This window comes from Cottoperca gobio, chromosome 13 (genome assembly GCF_900634415.1).
Source record: "Cottoperca gobio chromosome 13, fCotGob3.1, whole genome shotgun sequence".
Lineage (NCBI taxonomy): Eukaryota > Metazoa > Chordata > Actinopteri > Perciformes > Bovichtidae > Cottoperca > Cottoperca gobio.
The window spans coordinates 20,640,464-20,658,165 of NC_041367.1; the positions used below are offsets into that span (position 1 = coordinate 20,640,464).

The 17,702-nt window shown below is 40.5% G+C and overlaps 2 protein-coding genes across 5 annotated transcripts in view; one reads left to right on the forward strand and one right to left on the reverse strand.

Moving 5' to 3' along the window:
* map4k1 (mitogen-activated protein kinase kinase kinase kinase 1) overlaps positions 1-8,567 on the reverse strand; it is a 35,502-nt gene extending 26,935 nt beyond the window's left edge. For 2 of the 3 annotated variants that reach the window (XM_029446846.1, XM_029446844.1), the window contains exon 1: positions 8,336-8,443. In XM_029446846.1, the coding sequence (XP_029302706.1) occupies positions 8,336-8,443 (108 nt within the window). Of the gene's footprint in view, positions 1-8,335 lie in introns of all 3 variants that reach the window. The other variant, XM_029446843.1, reaches the window with a different exon arrangement.
* A 3,298-nt stretch (positions 8,568-11,865) lies between these two features.
* eif3k (eukaryotic translation initiation factor 3, subunit K) lies at positions 11,866-16,625 on the forward strand. 2 transcript variants are annotated; one of them, XM_029447233.1, is made up of 8 exons: positions 11,866-12,073; positions 12,875-12,973; positions 13,245-13,365; positions 13,910-13,984; positions 14,671-14,737; positions 14,883-14,960; positions 15,351-15,476; positions 16,484-16,625. In XM_029447233.1, the coding sequence occupies exons 1-8, from the start codon at positions 12,012-12,014 to the stop codon at positions 16,513-16,515; spliced, it is 660 nt and encodes a 219-aa protein (XP_029303093.1). In that variant the 5' UTR covers positions 11,866-12,011; the 3' UTR covers positions 16,516-16,625. The 2 variants fall into 2 exon arrangements, with proteins under 2 accessions (XP_029303093.1, XP_029303092.1); XM_029447232.1 differs by having other exon boundaries at positions 11,869-12,073; positions 13,907-13,984.
* Positions 16,626-17,702: the final 1,077 nt, after the last annotated feature.

The window sequence follows — 17,702 nt, forward strand, 5'->3', positions numbered from 1 at the left end:
ATGTGCTGCCTTAAAACACAAAGAGGTGAATTAAAAGCATTTCATTAAAAGGCTGGGGGGTTATAAACAACTCATTGCTCCCTTCAGTACAGTAACAGTGTTGACAGAGAGCGATTTGTCTGAAGGCTTCTGTGAAATGTGTTCTGAGAAAGTTCAGTCGTGTTTATCGTTAGAGAGCAGATTACATGTGCCAGTAAATACCTTGTTGGACAGTATTACGCAACAGTTCTTGTTAGGAAATGAGCAATTCATAACAGGTAAATCATGTCTGAAGCCACAGAAGCTGTGCACTCACATGAGGAGCACGCTCGAGACAAACAAAAGCATTTAGTGGTTGAAACGTGAGCAAGATGATGAAAGCAACAATGGAAACTCAGTCCAAAGGAGTGTGTGTTAGAGTGTCTGTGTGTGTGACATCAGAGAGGTCACTGAGAGGAAAGACGCCCCTCAAGTAAACAACCAAACACACACACACACACACACACACACACACACACACACACACGAGCTGGACGTCACAGCAGAAGCCACAGCGACATTTCCATGTTGAAGAGTGCGTTTACTAGCTTCAAGGAGCTGTCCTTTCACTAACCTCTCACACAAAGCACACACAAGATGATAAGTAATATCATGATACTTGTGTTGCTAATGATCATGCTTACACTCCACCCCAACAACAAACAAGGAGATATGATAAGATAAACCTTTATTGATCCCCAGCTAGAAGTTCTGTCGGACTGATGACGATAACGTTCTGGGTGCAAGAGGCTCCTGTATGTGTCCGGGGCTCCGGTGGAGTCAGCACCACTCGTTGTTTGTAGGTCGATTAGCAACTTGAGATGAAGTTGTAGTTGAAGAACGATGAGCTGACCTGTTTCTTTTGGTGATGAAATGACTGTATTGTTTATGTGTGCTTTGTCTCGGGCATATAATGATTGTATGACGCGACAGTCATATATTAAACTGCAGTGGTGTGCAAAGCTTGGCTGATGCTTGTGCAGGTTGGACAGAGCAATGGTTGAGTTGTGATGATGACGATGATGATGACGATGATGATGATGATGATGATGATGATGATGATGATGATGATGATGAAGGGGGAGTGGGGGAAGGCCTTGACAAAGGCTCATGGTACTTTAATGCGGCCTTCAGCACAAGGGCAGAAATAAGTACAGACAAATAGAGAAAGAAATAATAAGAGGTTTATAAAACTAAAGTAAGAACAGAATAAACTAGAGAGCATGTTGCGATGGGATCACAGCAGCCACGACACCAAATCAGCCAGAGGCGTAAAGACGGGGAGCCAATGTGTCGCTAAATCTGACAAAATCTGTCACACAAATATAAACACCTGGCAAAAGAAATGAAAAGGTAAAGTGACTGTCGTGTGATTGACAGCAGCAAGTCAGCAAGTCTGTGTTAACAGTGTACACCAGAATAATATATGTATATTAAGTATTGGTACATAATCATATACTACAGTATATTGATTGTCTGTGTTAATATAGAGATTTAATATAAATACTATGCAAAACAACTGCGTAACATGTGAACATAATATAATCCAATATGACAAACTATGATCATTTATGGGATATGAGATATAGTTTGAGGTGAAAGATAGTAATATAATACAACATAATATGGTATAGTTTGGGTATAATATAGTAAATTGTAGTATAATTTATATTACACAATAAGTATGGTATAATATATAATAGATTACACCATCGTATATCGTGGCAGTCCAAGAGTCTGAGTAGTGTGAAATGAAGAAGTAGACGTGCATGCTTCAACAATAACTCACTAAGATCTGAGCCGACGATACGATCACTGAGAGAAAGTGCTTCACTGATGACACGACATTCAACACAGGAAATGTAATTACCCTCACGCCGTGTTACTTTAATTCTTGAAGAAAATGGTGTTTTTCTCTCATGCCACACAACAAGAACCAAAAAACATACTATTTAAAACCCTTCAGACGAGGAACGCAGCTGCGCAATTGTGGAAGTGTTTTTGAGGAGGTGTTTTAAATAGTATGTTTTTAACAAAAATGCATGTTTGGGAATTTTTCTTCAAAAGTTCAAGTGAACCCGGGATGAGTTGTGAGTGAAGGATTCCTTTAACTAACTTTGTTCTACTTCAGGATTGTGAAACAAAATAAGAAATGCATGTTTTAAGCTTAATAATAACAAACACAATGCAACCCATTCTGCTGTACAGCTGCACCACACACACAACACTTCTTCCACCGCTGGTTTCTAAGATGGAAGCACACAGACTTTGCTGTGGATTAAATAATCACACACATATATCTGACTTGATTTTTAAGTGTTAGAGACAGGGAGTCAAAATGAGCGCCCTCACTGTTTCTACTTTTACACAGAGGAGGATTCAGCTAGAAGTTCAGGCTCATCATTGATTTGTACATATATTTGAGCTAAACACAGCAGGGACTCTGTGGGAGCTGACACACACATATTAAACTGATAATTCACCTTCTCATTTGACTGGAGGTCATTTAGTTTGAATCAGACATTTGATCTCACATGAACACACACACACACACACACACACACACACACACACACACACACACACACACACACACACACACACACACACACACACACACGGCAGTTATAGGGGAGTGATTGATTTGTTCTCGGCTAACCCTTAACCCATAAATGATCTCTCTTCCTCTTTTTTGGGTTAAAGATAAATCCTTACAACCATACATTCAAACAAATTTAATTGTGAAACACAATTGTGCACACACACACACACACACACACACACACACACACACACACACACGCACACACACACACACACACGCACACACACACACACACACACACACACACACACACACGTTCACACAAAACCACACTGTTTCAGCAGAAACCTGACACAGTTAACTCGACACTCGACATGACAGATCCTGGCAGGCAGGTTCTGTATGTAGTCCGCTGCTCTTTTGTCTCACTTCTTCATTTTTTTTGCATCTGAGGTTGCACACACAACACAGGTGCAGCTCACAGCTTCTGTGAGGCCTGAAGCTAGAGTTGCATTGTATTGTACAGTAACTTCAACTGCAGTTTAGTAGCACAAGCCACATCTGATAAGGAGAGTCAGGCGTTTACTGAAAGAGGCCGAAGACCCTGACATGATCGGATGCAGAGTTGCAGTCATCTTAGTCGAGTCTGAGTCAATTCCCCGAGCAAATCAAGCCTATTACACATATTTATACTGTAAAATCTGAAGGAAACATCAATCATCAAACATACATTTATATTTCAAATGTATAGATGGGATGGAAGATTTCTGAGTCCAGAACTTGTGAGCAAAACCACGTCTGAGTCACAATAGTAGAAGTGACAAGACCTTTTTGAACTCGTCAAAAAAGAGATTAAAGAGTCCTCTGACCGGGATGATGTGTGACTGGACACACAGAGGAAGTGACCTCCAGATGTAAACAGCAGCACACCAGATCACATCTCTGCATATACGCTGAATATTTGTGGTTATATACATATATATAAAGAACTTTTGATCATATTTGCTCAAACTGTCACTATATCCAGGCAGTAGTGCATGAGACAGGTAATCTGTGAAAAGATCAGGGTCCTGCTTGGCTCGACTGTTTTCAACATGGCGGTTGGGTTGAAGTGCAGTGCATCAGGGTTGTAATGACATTCAGTGGGTGTGTTCAGAGAAGCTGCTACGGTGAGTCATTTGCTCGAGGACACATGGCTTCTGTGGGTCATGACCTTGATAATAAAACACTAAATAATCCTTTAAATTACTTTCAGAAGGTTATGCTAAACCTGCAATAAGTGGAAAGAGAGTGAAGAAGATGGGGAAACAAGTAACATTATGAACACTGAAAGCCATCAGGAAGATCTTAGAAGTCAAAATAAGCCTTTTTGTGTTTGACAGCCGTGCGTCTCTGAAACTAACCACAGTGATGCGTTCATGGTCATAGACTTGTGTAGTGTGTATTGTCAAAGGTTTGCGGTCATTAGGAAGCACCTGATTCAGCACCATACTGCTGGAGGACGAACAGAGACCCCCCATTTCAACTCAATTGTAATCATTTCATCAGGTCAAAATGTTCAGTTCATAATCATTTATCTAATACTTTTCCTGCAAAACAAATGACATTCCCATTTGTCTCAGCTGTACTTTGCATTTAGCAAGTAACTGCTACGATTAGTGTCACGGGACTGAGGAGACCTAGGTCCGGTCTGTGTAACAAAGAAAGCAAACCATCCATTTGTATTGTTTCTCAGCAAAGAGCGATTAAAAACAAACCATTACAACGGTTAATATTCTTTTGTTTCTTTGTTGTCCCAGGCGAAATACTCTCTGTATGAATTGAAATGTATTGATAATATATTTTTGCACATTAATGAACACGCATGTGTACAGTACCCGCCCACACCCCACCCCTCAAGTGTAAATCCAGCACCGGCTGCGAGCTTGGCTGCAGACTCAGGAACATGATGAGTAGAAGTGTTATCAGTGTACACATTTGATTTAATCTGTATAATATAATAACACTCTATAAACTATGAAGGGTTTATCTATTGAGCATTAATAAGTTTCACAATTTGCTTACAATTTGTGTTCTTGTGTATTTCTTTGTACGGGCGTTTATATTGTTAATTGCTTGGCTGGATTTGATTAACACATTTTGATCAAATGAACAAAGTTAATTCAACAGATGACGCTTGATACACTTGATGTGTCGCTGTTGGTGCAACACATCCGCTCTTTGCTGTGTGTTGGTGTCCAACAGGTTAAACCAGTAAATGTTTCCAGCACATTAGTGGACGGTTGCAGTGATGTCTCAGTCAGCAGAAATGTTGTTTGGGTGCATGGCTGCTATGATTCTTGTTTCACACTCCTGAACTACTTGATACATACAATCACTTCTATTTCTCTTATTTCTCTAATGTACTGTTTCTAAATTACTTTTTTGGTTCCGTAACTTTTTGTATAATGTTGTGTTTTTGACATAGTAACTCTCACACACACACACACACACACACACACACACACACACACACACACACACACACACACACACACACACACACACACACACACACACACACACACACACATTTGACATTTGAAGTGTGTATTGTCTCTACTTTCAGCCAACACAAGCTGAAAACATGTACTTTGGTGCCCGCGCATGTGTGATCATATCTGTATGAGTGGGTCCATATTTTGAGGAAGAACAACTATGCAAATCTCCTGTAAAACAGAAGAGTGGGGACGACTGACCTGTTAAGAGGAAGTTTCATACAACTAATCTGCTTCGCATCAGTAACATTTGAGTAAAGGCTTTGAATCTCACTCATTGGACAACACTATTTGATTGTTGAGCAGTTTGAGCAGAGAGCAGCATGTTACACAAATTCCCTAAAGCTGTCAAAGTATCCACAAATGTGCTGCAAACTGCCCATCAAACATAAATTACAATCCCAAACTGAAGCCTAAAGCTACTCTAACACTTTTATTATTAATAATAGTAACTTTCTGGAGAATAAATCCGACTCTGACACCCACATGATCATAAATAAAGTGTAAGAGGCCGACGCCGGCTCAAAAGTGTTGTCCAATGAATGAGATTCAAAGCCTTTAGTCGTGTTAGCAGCCACGACATGCACATCATTAGCATTAGGCTCATTAGGCTGGTGGGAATAGTTTGTAGAGATTCTGTCATAAACTGACGTGTTGTAGTTGATATTTTATTAATAGGGGACATTAAAGGTTAGTCCCTGGATGGTAACGCATTAAACGGTGTTATAGTACATTAAACAGACTGTGTGGGATTTTACTTCAATGTTAAGTTTGAAATAAAAAACTCAAACTGATTGTTTCAGGTGTGGCTATGTTTGTGGAAAGTACCAGAGAATCCTGAGGCCACGTGTTCACTTTACTGTCTCTAACTTACACAAAGGCATAAACATACTTACATTTTTTTACAGTTAGTTCTACTCCTCCCCAGACTGACGGCGTGACCAGCAGCTGCGGGCAGTGACACGTTTGTAAGACTCAAGTTTTGCTGTCGCTTCACCTCAAAACCTCAGCAGATAAAATCTAAATGATCTGCGTGATGAAATGCTGCTAACGGTAACATGTTTCTTCTGTTCTGTTCTATGAGTTGTCACTGTCATTGTGAAATGATTTGGTACATATATAATATTTAAATTATAACTTTGATACTTGATCTTGAACTGTGCAAAGGATGTTTGAGCAACGAGGAACAATGAGCAGGAACAAAGTATGGACTCGTACAAAAGTAATCCCTCTCAATCTTCTGACCCACTCATTTGCCGTTTAGGATGTGCTAGATCTTACGAGCACGGATACAAGCGGAAACTAAAAAAATGGCGGCTACAGTGCAGAAAAAAAAGCAAATATATTGAGGCGAATACATCTTATTCTGAGTGTTGATTTTTTCAAGAGAGAACTTGACAAACAAAAGTGCCAGTTGTGATTAACGTAACATAGGAAACATTAACTACACCAGTGGTGGGCCGTCAGGGCCAGCAAGGCCTTCTCTGCTGGCCTAAACATCATCAGAATATACATTTAATATTTATATATCTTTTCCAACAAATCTGTATTAAATTATTCCCCATAGTCTATTCTCTTCATTTCATAGCTTTCCTCTTGGTTGCGCTGCTTCCAGCCTCAGATTGAGATTTGGAGATCTGGCCTTTATGTTAGAGCTTTTATCCAATCATATTTCAGCCATGATGTGTTGCCAGGGTCCAAGAAATCTGCCCTGAGGCCTTCAGAATCAACAGTGCGGGCGCCTGTAGCTTAAAGTGAACGGAGACAAAACTGTGGCGTTAACCAATCAGATTTCGAGTTGGGGACACCGGGGCCAGCTAGCAGGCGTACGAGAACGTCAGCACGTGCACGTCTTTTGATTGGATACGCATAATGATTCAGGTAGGACTGTGTAGGACATCACTGAAGGCCTAGGTGTGAAATCAACGGCCCGCCACTGAACTACAATACAAATAAATAAAATCAGATAAAAAGGCCGTAGGAAAGGTGTGAAGGGTTAGATCTCCTCAGAACACACTTATAGTCTCTTTAAATGTGTGTTTAGGTTTTGTGTACAGCTTGAGGTCCAAAAATAGTTTGTAAACAAGTAAAAGTATGATATCAGCACTTGAAGAGAAGTTCAACAAGACACTCTGGAGAAGTTTGTGGAACATCCAGAGTTCAGACGGACTTCTGCTTCAGTTGGAGTAAAATTCAAACGACCAGATATTGACGAGAACACTTTCACTTGTGAAACCACTTCCTCCAGCAGGGAGCCTGCACTCAGTTGGCATTGCAATCAACCAATGACACTGAAGTCAATCACACATATGTTTCCTTCTAAACTCATCAAGGAAATCCGAGTGAGCTCAACACAACATATTCAACCCATATTCAAGGACGTAACTCAGTAACATCTACTCATGCTGTATGTTTCTATGCTACTCAATACTTTAATCCACAACATGTTTATACAGGCAAATATTGAACTTTTTACTACATGTATTTGCTCATTTGTGTTGCTTTCAAGATTTGCATTATTAATACAAAAATATAAGTCATCTAATAAATAATGATATATTATTACAGGTTAGGCACTATTTTAGGTCATACACATTAGCTCCACCTTTACCAGATTCACCATTAATGTGACGAATGCATTAATGCATCAATAATTATAATCTGATCATATTATACACATCATTAGGAAATGGCCCAATCTGCACAAGCAGTACTTTTACTGTTGGTACTTTAAGTATATTTTGATGCCAATACTTTTGTACTTTTTCTTATGAGATGTAAGATAAGATATGAGATATAAGATATTGAATGCAGATATTTTACTTGAGTAGTTCTACACTGTGGTATTACTACTTTTACTTTTAAGTAGAATATCGAATATAGAATATCGTAGTGATAATTCTTCCAGCCTTCATAGTGTAACCTTCCACACTATATTGTAGGTTACACTGTGGAGGGACAGCACTGGTAGAAGTGAGACATGCTTGACTTGAGATGTCATCAACCAGCACGGCAAACATCCCCTTCATACTAACTAACTTACTCAGCCTTACATTTCTATCTGATCTTAAAATAAAGTAACTTTTCTTCTTCTAAACTGTTCAATGATCCCTTTGATTCAAGGAAAATAAGATTTGTCACAAACACACATCTGGTACAAAGTGAAACTGTGATCAGTGAACAGGGACAGTGAGCAGCAGCACAAGAGTTGAAAGCAGCAGCTGGAGGCTCTGACCTTGTAAACTTCTCCGTACGTTCCTCCTCCGACTCTCTGCAGGATCTCAAAATCATCCTGAGGGTTCCTGGTGGAGATATCCAGAGCTGTCCTGTGTTGGAAATCCATTGTGATAGTTATGGTGCTAGCATGTCACACGCACAGACACACAGACTCTCTCTCTCTCTCTCTCTCTCTCTCTCACACACACACGCACACACACACTCTCTCTCTCTCTCTCTCTCTCTCTCTCTCTCTCTCTCTCTCTCTCTCTCTCACACACACACACACACACACACACACACACACACACTCTCTGTAGCATCTACATCCACAGGGAAAAAAACTGATAAACTCTCAGAAGAAAGTAAGATGCTGAGAGTACAAACTCTGTGTCCCTTTAGTCTGCTGTGTGTTGTGAGGCTGCCGTCACACACTCAGTCACATTCACACCTTCCTGTTTCTGTTTCTCAGCCTGCCATCGATCCTCCCTCCCTCCCTCCCTCGCTCTCACACACTCCTCTCTTATCTCTCAAACATTTTTTCTTTCTTTCTTTTTTTTGGGTGTGTGCATGTGAGAGAGACATTTATGTCAGTGTCTTAAGTGTGTTACAGATTTCTTTGTGTTTGGTAGTGTGTGTTCTTGTGTTTCTGTGCTTGAGGGACCAACATGCAAAGATAATTTAAAGATATTACAGGATGAAGAAGTTGTGCCAGTTGACACTTTTGAAAGAGCTAATGGGGGTAAAATTAGGATTAAAGGTTGAAATCCTCACAATACTAAGATTGTGTGTGTGTGTGTGTGTGTGTGTGTGTGGCTTGTAGCTGATTAATTGCGGTTGAGCTGTTTGGTATTCATCTTAAGCTTCACGCCTACTGAAACGTGTGCGTGTGTGTGTGCGTGAGTGTGTTTGTTGCAGCTCTGCAAAAAGAGTCACTCGTACTTGGAGCTCCCTGTCAGCTTCCTGTTCAGTAGAACTTCCCCGCAGATAAAATGAGGGGCACCCGTTATATCCTGTTAAGAAGTTAAAATCACTTTATCAGCTGAATATCTGCTCTGGATATTCTTTCAGATCTTTAAAAAATGTATTTGAATCATTTTATTTACTGGTATAAGACATGTGAATGGCCTGAATGACAGGGTTACACTTACAGATCCTTTGACAAGACTAAAGCTGTTTTCTTACATGAACTCCAGACAATGGAGATAGTCGTACACCCTCATACGGTGTTGGACAGGTGTGTGTGGGAGCTGTGAGAGCCCAGCAGAACTCTGAGCTAAATGCTAATTGATCTTGCTGTGGTGAAAGTCAGGAAATGGTCAGTGGAATTCATCCTCTTGGTACCATGAATGTCTTTATAAAATGTTATGCCAAGCCATCAAGATGAAGTTGAGATATTTCTCTGGATAAGTGGAGACTTTGACGTTCTGGTGCCACAAGAGGAAAGTAAAGATCCATCCATCCATCGTCTACCGCTTATCCGGGGTCGGGTCGCGGAGGCAGCAGCTCCAGTAAGGAACCCCAATCTTCCCTTCTCCGGGCCACATCCTCCAGCTCCGACTGGGGGATCCCGAGGCGTTCCTAGGCCAGTGAGGAGATATAATCTCTCCACCGAGTCCTGGGTCTTCCCTGGGGTCTCCTCCCAGCTGGACGTGCCTGGAACACCTCCCTAGGGAGGCGGTCAGGTGGCATCCTTACTAGATGCCCGAACCACCTCAACTGGCTCCTTTCAACGTAAAGGAGCAGCGGCTCTACTCCGAGTCTCTCACGGAAAGTAAAGATATTTTAGTCTGGTACAAAGTGGTGGATCAACTGACAGACAGAAAGACCGGAATGCTTCGAGCGTGGCTGAGAATATGTTAAGGCAAAAACAAAAGGAAGGAAGAAAGAAAACTTATTGATCGTATGTTTTTCATTGGCTTCCTTTATATTTTTCTTTGCTTGGTTGTTTTACCTTTGCAGCAAATAGCTGCTGCAGGATCTTCAACGTTTCCTCTCGTCTTGTCTCATCTGGGGAAGAGACACACAAACAGATGCAACCCTTGTATAGCGCTTTACTCTTTGCGTCATGAAGCCACTGATCTAAAAGAATAGCTCTATCATTATGAGACATTTTGAAGATTAAATATGTGTGAATATGTGTGTTACTCATTAACGGTTAAGTAAGGGAACACGTAAAAAAAAACCGACCACATTATATAATGATACCATCTTTGACGATTGACATTTATCTTCCCTCTGCTCTGCCTGCCTACAGTCTCATTTCTGCCACATGGCTCACAAACGCCCACCTGTGACAGACACATAGCACAGGCCAGTTAACCATGAATAACGGCCTGAACCTCAACTCAGCCATAGCAGCAGAGCTGCTGAGGTTGTTAATAAAGGTGGGCACAAACCATCCTCGAGCAATCTTAACAACTGAACGGGTAAAGTATTACACAGTGGTATTGAGTTTGCATGTTCAGGTGAACTGGAAGCTGGAGGTAGGTGTGCATGTGAACCAAACAAACAGTGACAGATGGTGACCAGGCTCCCAGTAACAGCGCGGGACTGTGAGGGGGTTTTGTATGTACACTTAGTAGTGTGTTGCCACTACGCAGCACTTTGTGGATGAGGTGACGCACACTCGCCCCGAAAGACTTTCCAACGTTACAAATCTGTAAAATGGTGAATATCCCCAAAACTAACGCCTGTTGTTCTGAGGGCCCAACGCTCCACTACCTGCACTAAACAGAAGCACTTTCGGCTTAATGTTATTATGTAGATTGCTTTTGTTGAACAGTTAGTCATATTATAATTATATTAGTATTATATCAGTGGCATAAAATGGTCTTAATGCCAATAATATCGTTTATTGCAATTATTTCTGGGACAATAAATGTTCAAACAAAAGTAGTTATTTTGACAGGCCTATGCAGCAGAGAACATGACCAACAGGAGCAGGAGTAAAGAACACACTGGAGTGTGGTGAAAGTGGACAAGCCTCAAGACGTTAGGTCAGATTCCTAATGGACAATGTAGGAGTTAACGAACTCCAGAAGATGGCAGTATTGCAACTTCAGCTATATCCATGCCATGGTCAAACCATACACCCAGCTCGTTCACTTCGCTCTGCATCGGCCAATCGGCTCACTGCTAGTGGGACCCAGATTCCCCTCAAATAAACCCGCCTGTTTGCTATGCTGGCTCCAAAATGGTGTCATTGATGTCAGGTCAGCAGACAGTCTTCACGTCTTCCAACGCAGACTGAAAACCCACCTGTTTCGACTGCACCTTGGCCAATAAAAATAAATTCTTGTTTCTGTATGTAGCACTTACATTGGTTTGGCTTATTTGAAGCTATTGCACTGCACTTAAAATGATTTCACCTATTTAAAGCTAAAATACTTGCAAGATTCTTGCTGTTCGGAGTTGTGTCCTCATGATTGTTTGCACTTATTATAAGTCGCTTTGGACAAAAGCGTCAGCTAAATGTAATGTAACATTAAGTAAGCACGCTGCTGTTAAAACTCGAAAAAGAAAAAGACGGGTCCCTCGATTGTGGAGGTCCGTATACTTTCCGGTCCGTCTGTGCATCGCTCTTTTCGTTCCGACTCTTTTCCCCTCCGCCCCGGTGCATTTCTACTCTGCGGCCCACGTGCGGATTTAATTCGGTTTTCCACCCTAAAGTGTGCTGTAAAGGATAGGACCAAATGTCGTCGTCTTTCGAGCAGATGAGGACAAACGTGGGGAAGCTCCTGCGAGGAATCGATAGGTATGGATGACGCTCCTAACGAATTAATAACCTAGCTAACGATAGCATAGCCTGTTCGCTAATGCTAACGTTTTCTGAGTTAATTCACTTTCTGCGCGATTCATCAAGTTCAAGAGTTCTCAGTTTGGTCTTTCAAATGACAATGTGATCACTTATGTATGCAAGTGTGCCAAAGTAAATGAACATTAATACTGTACGAGTCGATGTGAACAACAGCTAACGTTAGCTAGCTCTGCTCGAGTGTCATAAAAAATCTTCACCATTAAAACATTTTAATTAGTGGTTTAAGTATTCAGATCATATATTTAAGTAACGTTAAGTAGGATGTTACACTGTGAAAATACGTCATGCTTTTTAAAACCATACTTAAGAAAACGTATTCTTTGTCCAGTAAAATGTTCCCTGTCAGTGTTTTACTCTTATACATGATGTTTCTGGATAATATGACTGCTGCATTAATGTATATGTTGCATGTTACTGCTGTATATGTTTATGGGGTTTCTCATTTGAACTCTTGTATACTGTTATAATATAGGGTTATGAAAAACTAACCTGAAAAGTTACTAAATCTTACCTGTAACTGGAGTGCAATAACAAGTACAATATTTGCCTCTGTGATGTAGCAGTAAAACATGTTTTATATGTTACAATCACTGCCATGCGAACCAATAAATCAAATATGTTAAATTACAATGTGCTAAAAATGTCTGACCTGCGGTGCAAAATAGGTATATCCACGACACAGAAACACTGAATCATCCACACTTGATTCAAAGGTATTGCTCGTGTCTTTCCTCACAGGTACAACCCAGAAAACCTTCCAACGTTGGAGCGCTACGTGGAAACACAAGCTAAAGAAAACGCCTATGACCTGGAGGCCAACCTGGCTGTCCTTAAGCTGTAAGTTACACCAGCCACAAACATTCAAATACAGGCAAATAACGTCCAATCAGCCCGTCACTTTGAGAATGATCCTAATTCCTAAAGTCTCTTTTTAAAACCATTGTCTGGACTTTCAAAGGAGCAAACATGGTGGGGGGGGAATCCTGTTGGCTGGACGAATAATTCGTTTTCTACTCGAGTTAATATCTTGTTGGTTGTTTTGCCTCATGTGAGTGTGTTTTAGTGGCCTTAACAATAAAAAGTTGTGCGTGTGGCTCTACCTCTGCAGGTACCAGTTCAACCCAGCCTACTTCCAGACTCCGGTGACCTCACAGATTCTGCTGAAGGCTCTGACCAACCTGCCACACACCGACTTCACTCTCTGCAAGTGTATGATCGACCAGACACACGTATCTTTTTGGTGCTGTTCCGTCTGTTATGTCATCTGACTAGGCCAAAAAAAGAGCGCTGTAAAGGAAAGGGACTGGAGTTATAACACAGGACAATGAGAGCATCATTGTGAAATGGATTGCGGCACAATAATCCTTTTTAAAGTCGAAGTGACGTACACGTTTACACTTAACTGTTGGTGTTTGGTCAGGTAGAGAGCTCTCTGTCAGGCTCCAGGCGAAGATGCCTAGTGTTTTTATTTATTAAGTGAAGCCATATTTATTCAAATGGAGACTCTTCATTTTACAAAGATATCAGTATGCTAATACTTAGTGTTCACTTAGAGTAGAGATGTCTTTATTATGGGCTCGAATGTGCCGCCAGTCTGTAACCACGGTGGGTGAAATATAGAAGTTTATCCCTATGTGTAGTCATGACAGGTGAAACAATATATGTAGTACACGTGAATATAATGTATATAAGTGTCACTGGTGGGGTGGGGGTGGGGAGGATGCTCTCTCTCTCTTTGGGTCCGGGGGTGTTTCCTTGACTACAGTGTCGCAGCAAGAGGAGCGTCCCATCAGACAGATCCTCTACCTGGGGAACCTGCTGGAGACCTGCCACTTCCAGAGCTTCTGGGTACGAGAGACACACACACACACACACACACACACACATAATGACAATAATAGGTGGATGGATTGTAAGAAAGTTCTTAGATTATCACAAAGCCAGAATGCTTGATTGTTTCGATAAGATATCTGAATGAATTTTAAGGGAAACTTGTGTTATGACTTTAAGTTGGCAGCCAGAAACGATATGAAGACGCCCAAACATTTTATACATTTACACGATTGATGAGGCATTTTTCATTAAAAAGGTTTATACCAAAGAAAATGTCTTTATATAAGAAGAGTGTCTCTGTTTCACATTTATGTTTTATATTAAATGTTAAATTATGCAGAAGTCAGAGATGAGAAATGGAAGGAAACGGCTCTCTTGCTTCAATAAATGTGTTTTATTAAAAGTGCGGACATATTATTATTAATATGGTTGTTAATTTAACGCAGGCTCGTGCTCATTTATTGTGTGCACTCTGCGGTTTACTTGCTCACAAATCTGTGTGATTCCAGTGTTTTAACTGAATACAGGTCGTACCTGGGAGGAACATAAATTGATCAGGCTTTATAATGCTGACTGTATATAATCCATCACTACATCTGTCCTTCTCCTTCTGAAACATTATTGTTCCTCTTTTCCAAACTTGCGAAAGAGTTTGTTCACTTGTCATTAACTCATGTCCTCCTCCGCGTCCTTCCTGACAGACGAGTCTTGAGGAGAACAGAGAGCTCATCGACGGCATTACTGGTTTCGAGGACTCTGTCCGCAAGTGTGAGTCTCATCTTCTCAATCAGTGGACGTTAAGTTCTTACCGTGAATATTTACAGTCTGTGTGAAGACAACGGAAAACAAGCAAAACTCTAACTGAAAAGATGCATATTTAATTTATTGTTTAATGGTTCTTTTTGTTTTTTAGTCATCTGCCATGTAGTGGGCATCACCTACCAGACCATCGAGCACCGGTTACTGGCTGAGATGCTGGGAGACCCGCTGGGTAAGAAGTCTAGAAATATAAAGACCTGCCAGAAAGATCAGGGGCCGTATTCGCAATGTCCCTGGTACGATGTTGCTCCTAATGACGAAGTTCTAAGAGTATTCTTGGACTAGATCCTGGTAAAGATAAAGCTATTCTTAAAGCATAGAGTCTTAACCAGCAACAGGGTTAACCACACCTCCTCACTGATAGTTTCTGTCCCTAGCTAGGACACCCTTTTAGAAACGTTTATGAGCTCACTGAAAGGATTCTCAGAATGTTTGTGAATACGGCCACAGATTTTTAATACTGTGGAAGTTAAAACCATGTTTATACACAAAGAAATGATGCCGTGACGAACCTGACTGAACCTTCCAGCTTCAAGCCCGTTGTCTCCTTCCGTTTGTCCAGACACGCAGGTGAAGGTGTGGATGAATAAGTACGGCTGGACGGAGAACGAGGAAGGACAAATCTTCATCTTCCACCAGGAGGAGAGCGTCAAGCCCAAGAACATCGTGGAGAAGATCGACTTTGAGAGTGAGTGCCGCTGCTTAAAGTGATAAATAAATGAGGATAATATACTAGATGTTGAATCAAACATTGTGACACAAACTACAGTTTGTATCAAAGGGACTTGTGCAGGCTCTCTGGATGAACTAGTTATAATGTTTGTAACACTGAACTCTGTCTCCAATATATCACCATTAGTTGCACTTGTAGTTGCTGATTCTGCAAGCTTTCCTGTCACTTAAACAGGAAGAAGACCTCATTTGCATTTTGCACTTTTAGTTCTCCTGCCTCAGTTTTACCGCTGGCACAATTCTGCACCTCACTTGTGACTGATGTTTTTAGTACAAGTTATTTTGTGCTAAGAGTTGGCAGACGGTTTCTGACCTTTTACTGTTTATAATGAATAAACTCAATATTACCACCTTGTGTTGCATGCCATAGCTTCAGGAATAGTTAATATGAGAATTTACTAGTTGTCTTTTATTTCATGCGATTTTAAATTGATTACCTTTTGGCTTTTCAGCTGTTGGTCAAACAAAACAAGATATTTGAGGACTCACTTTGGGCTCTCAGAACTTATCAGAATCAGGTTTATTGCCAAGTAGTAACTTAAATAATGAAAAGAACATTTTACAATATAAATATGTTAAATATAACTGTTATAAAATGAAAGCTTTACAGTTTGTGCAGGGATGTGTGAAAATATTGATCAAAGAATGTGAACAGTTGACAGTATGATGTATAAAGAATATGTGCAGTGTACAGAGATAATAATTCATTTTGATGGGCATTTCCAAATGTTACATCCCAAATATCCTCGTCTCCACTTTGAGGCTGAGGTGGATTCAAGAGGTCAAAGCACTCACCTGGATTTAATCCAGTCATATTTAATACAGAAACATTAATCAGCACGTTTGATATGTCACGTCACGTGCATTATTTGTTTCCATGTTGAGTGATTGGAGTTTAAAGTTTGATATTTGTTCTGTTTTCTCCCTCTCTCCTTCTACACATATCTTCCTGTTCTTTCACAGGTGTATCCAGCATCATGGCCACATCTCAGTGATGCAAACACACACACACACACACATACTTACACATTAGGCAAGACAGATTCAACCGGGTCGTTGTTTTCATAATCACTCTTTTCTCAATAAAAGTAATTTATCATTTGCAGCCTGTCTCTGTGTACCTTCTTGAAACCTTTACAGTCATTGCTTCATTATCCAAACGTATCTCATCCTGTTAACACCACACAGTGGAATAGTTTGCCAGCTCTTCTTAGTGAGATGATCTACTTCCTTGTATATCCAAAGGGTATTAGGGCGTTGGCTATACACTGATGTGATGTGACATGAATCAGGACAGCCAGGCTTAAAGCCACTGCTTAGTCTTCATGTTGGTTGTTGTAAAGTATTCCTTTTTAATTATCAGACATGGCGTTGCCATTGATCCTTTAAATAAAAGCATTTAATGGTAAGGTCCTTAACACACATTTTTTTTGTAAACTTCACTCAGATCTTGTGCTTTAAGTTAAAGTAACAATACTACAGTGTATAATTCTTTACTCAAGTCAAAGTACTAAAGTATAAACATCAAAATATACTTAAAATTCAGTACTTGGTCCATGTACCCTGTGCTGCCCCTGGTGTAAGTTTGGGAATGGAAAGGTTGATTAATTCCCTCTGATATGATGTCTTATCTGGGTGACCTTGACATTAAAAGATAATGAAGTAAATTAATGAAAATAAGAGTGTTAATTTTGGATGGCTTTGTCTTTGATTTGTGTTTCATTGTAGTGGTGGAAGAAGTAAAAGTAGCAGTTTTACATTGTGGAAACTTACAAGTAAAAGCCCTGCATCAAAATCTTAACTAAGTTCAAAAGCATCTGTATCAAAATATACTTAAAGTACCAAAAGTAAATGTATTTATTATACAGAATGGCCCGTTTCAGAATAATATACAATTATCAATGCAATCACTTCATCACTTTAATATTGCAGTTTATAATACTGCCGGGACACTTTACCTATAAGATGACATATTTTATTAGTTGATTTATAATTTTGTACTAATAATCGGAATCTGCAAAGTAGCCAAAGTTGCCAAATCAATGTAGAGGAGTAAAAAGTACAACATTATGCAGTCTGCACCGAGAAGTCAGGAAACTAATGTGGGAGTGCCCGGCTGGCAGAGAGAAAGGCCTGCAGCGGTGACCGCAGCAGCACCGCCCTCACGCACCTTCCGCCCAGG

What these genes read in the sequence shown, in the direction of transcription:
- eif3k (XM_029447232.1), top strand. Translation starts at nt 12,012, where the DNA reads ATGTCGTCGTCTTTCGAGCAGATGAGGACAAACGTGGGGAAGCTCCTG. An exon ending in CTCCTGCGAGGAATCGATAG is followed by an intron (nt 12,074 to 12,874) that starts GTATGGATGACG and finishes CTTTCCTCACAG; the next exon opens with GTACAACCCAGAAAACCTTC. An exon ending in CGAGGACTCTGTCCGCAAGT is followed by an intron (nt 14,738 to 14,882) that starts GTGAGTCTCATC and finishes TTTGTTTTTTAG; the next exon opens with TCATCTGCCATGTAGTGGGC.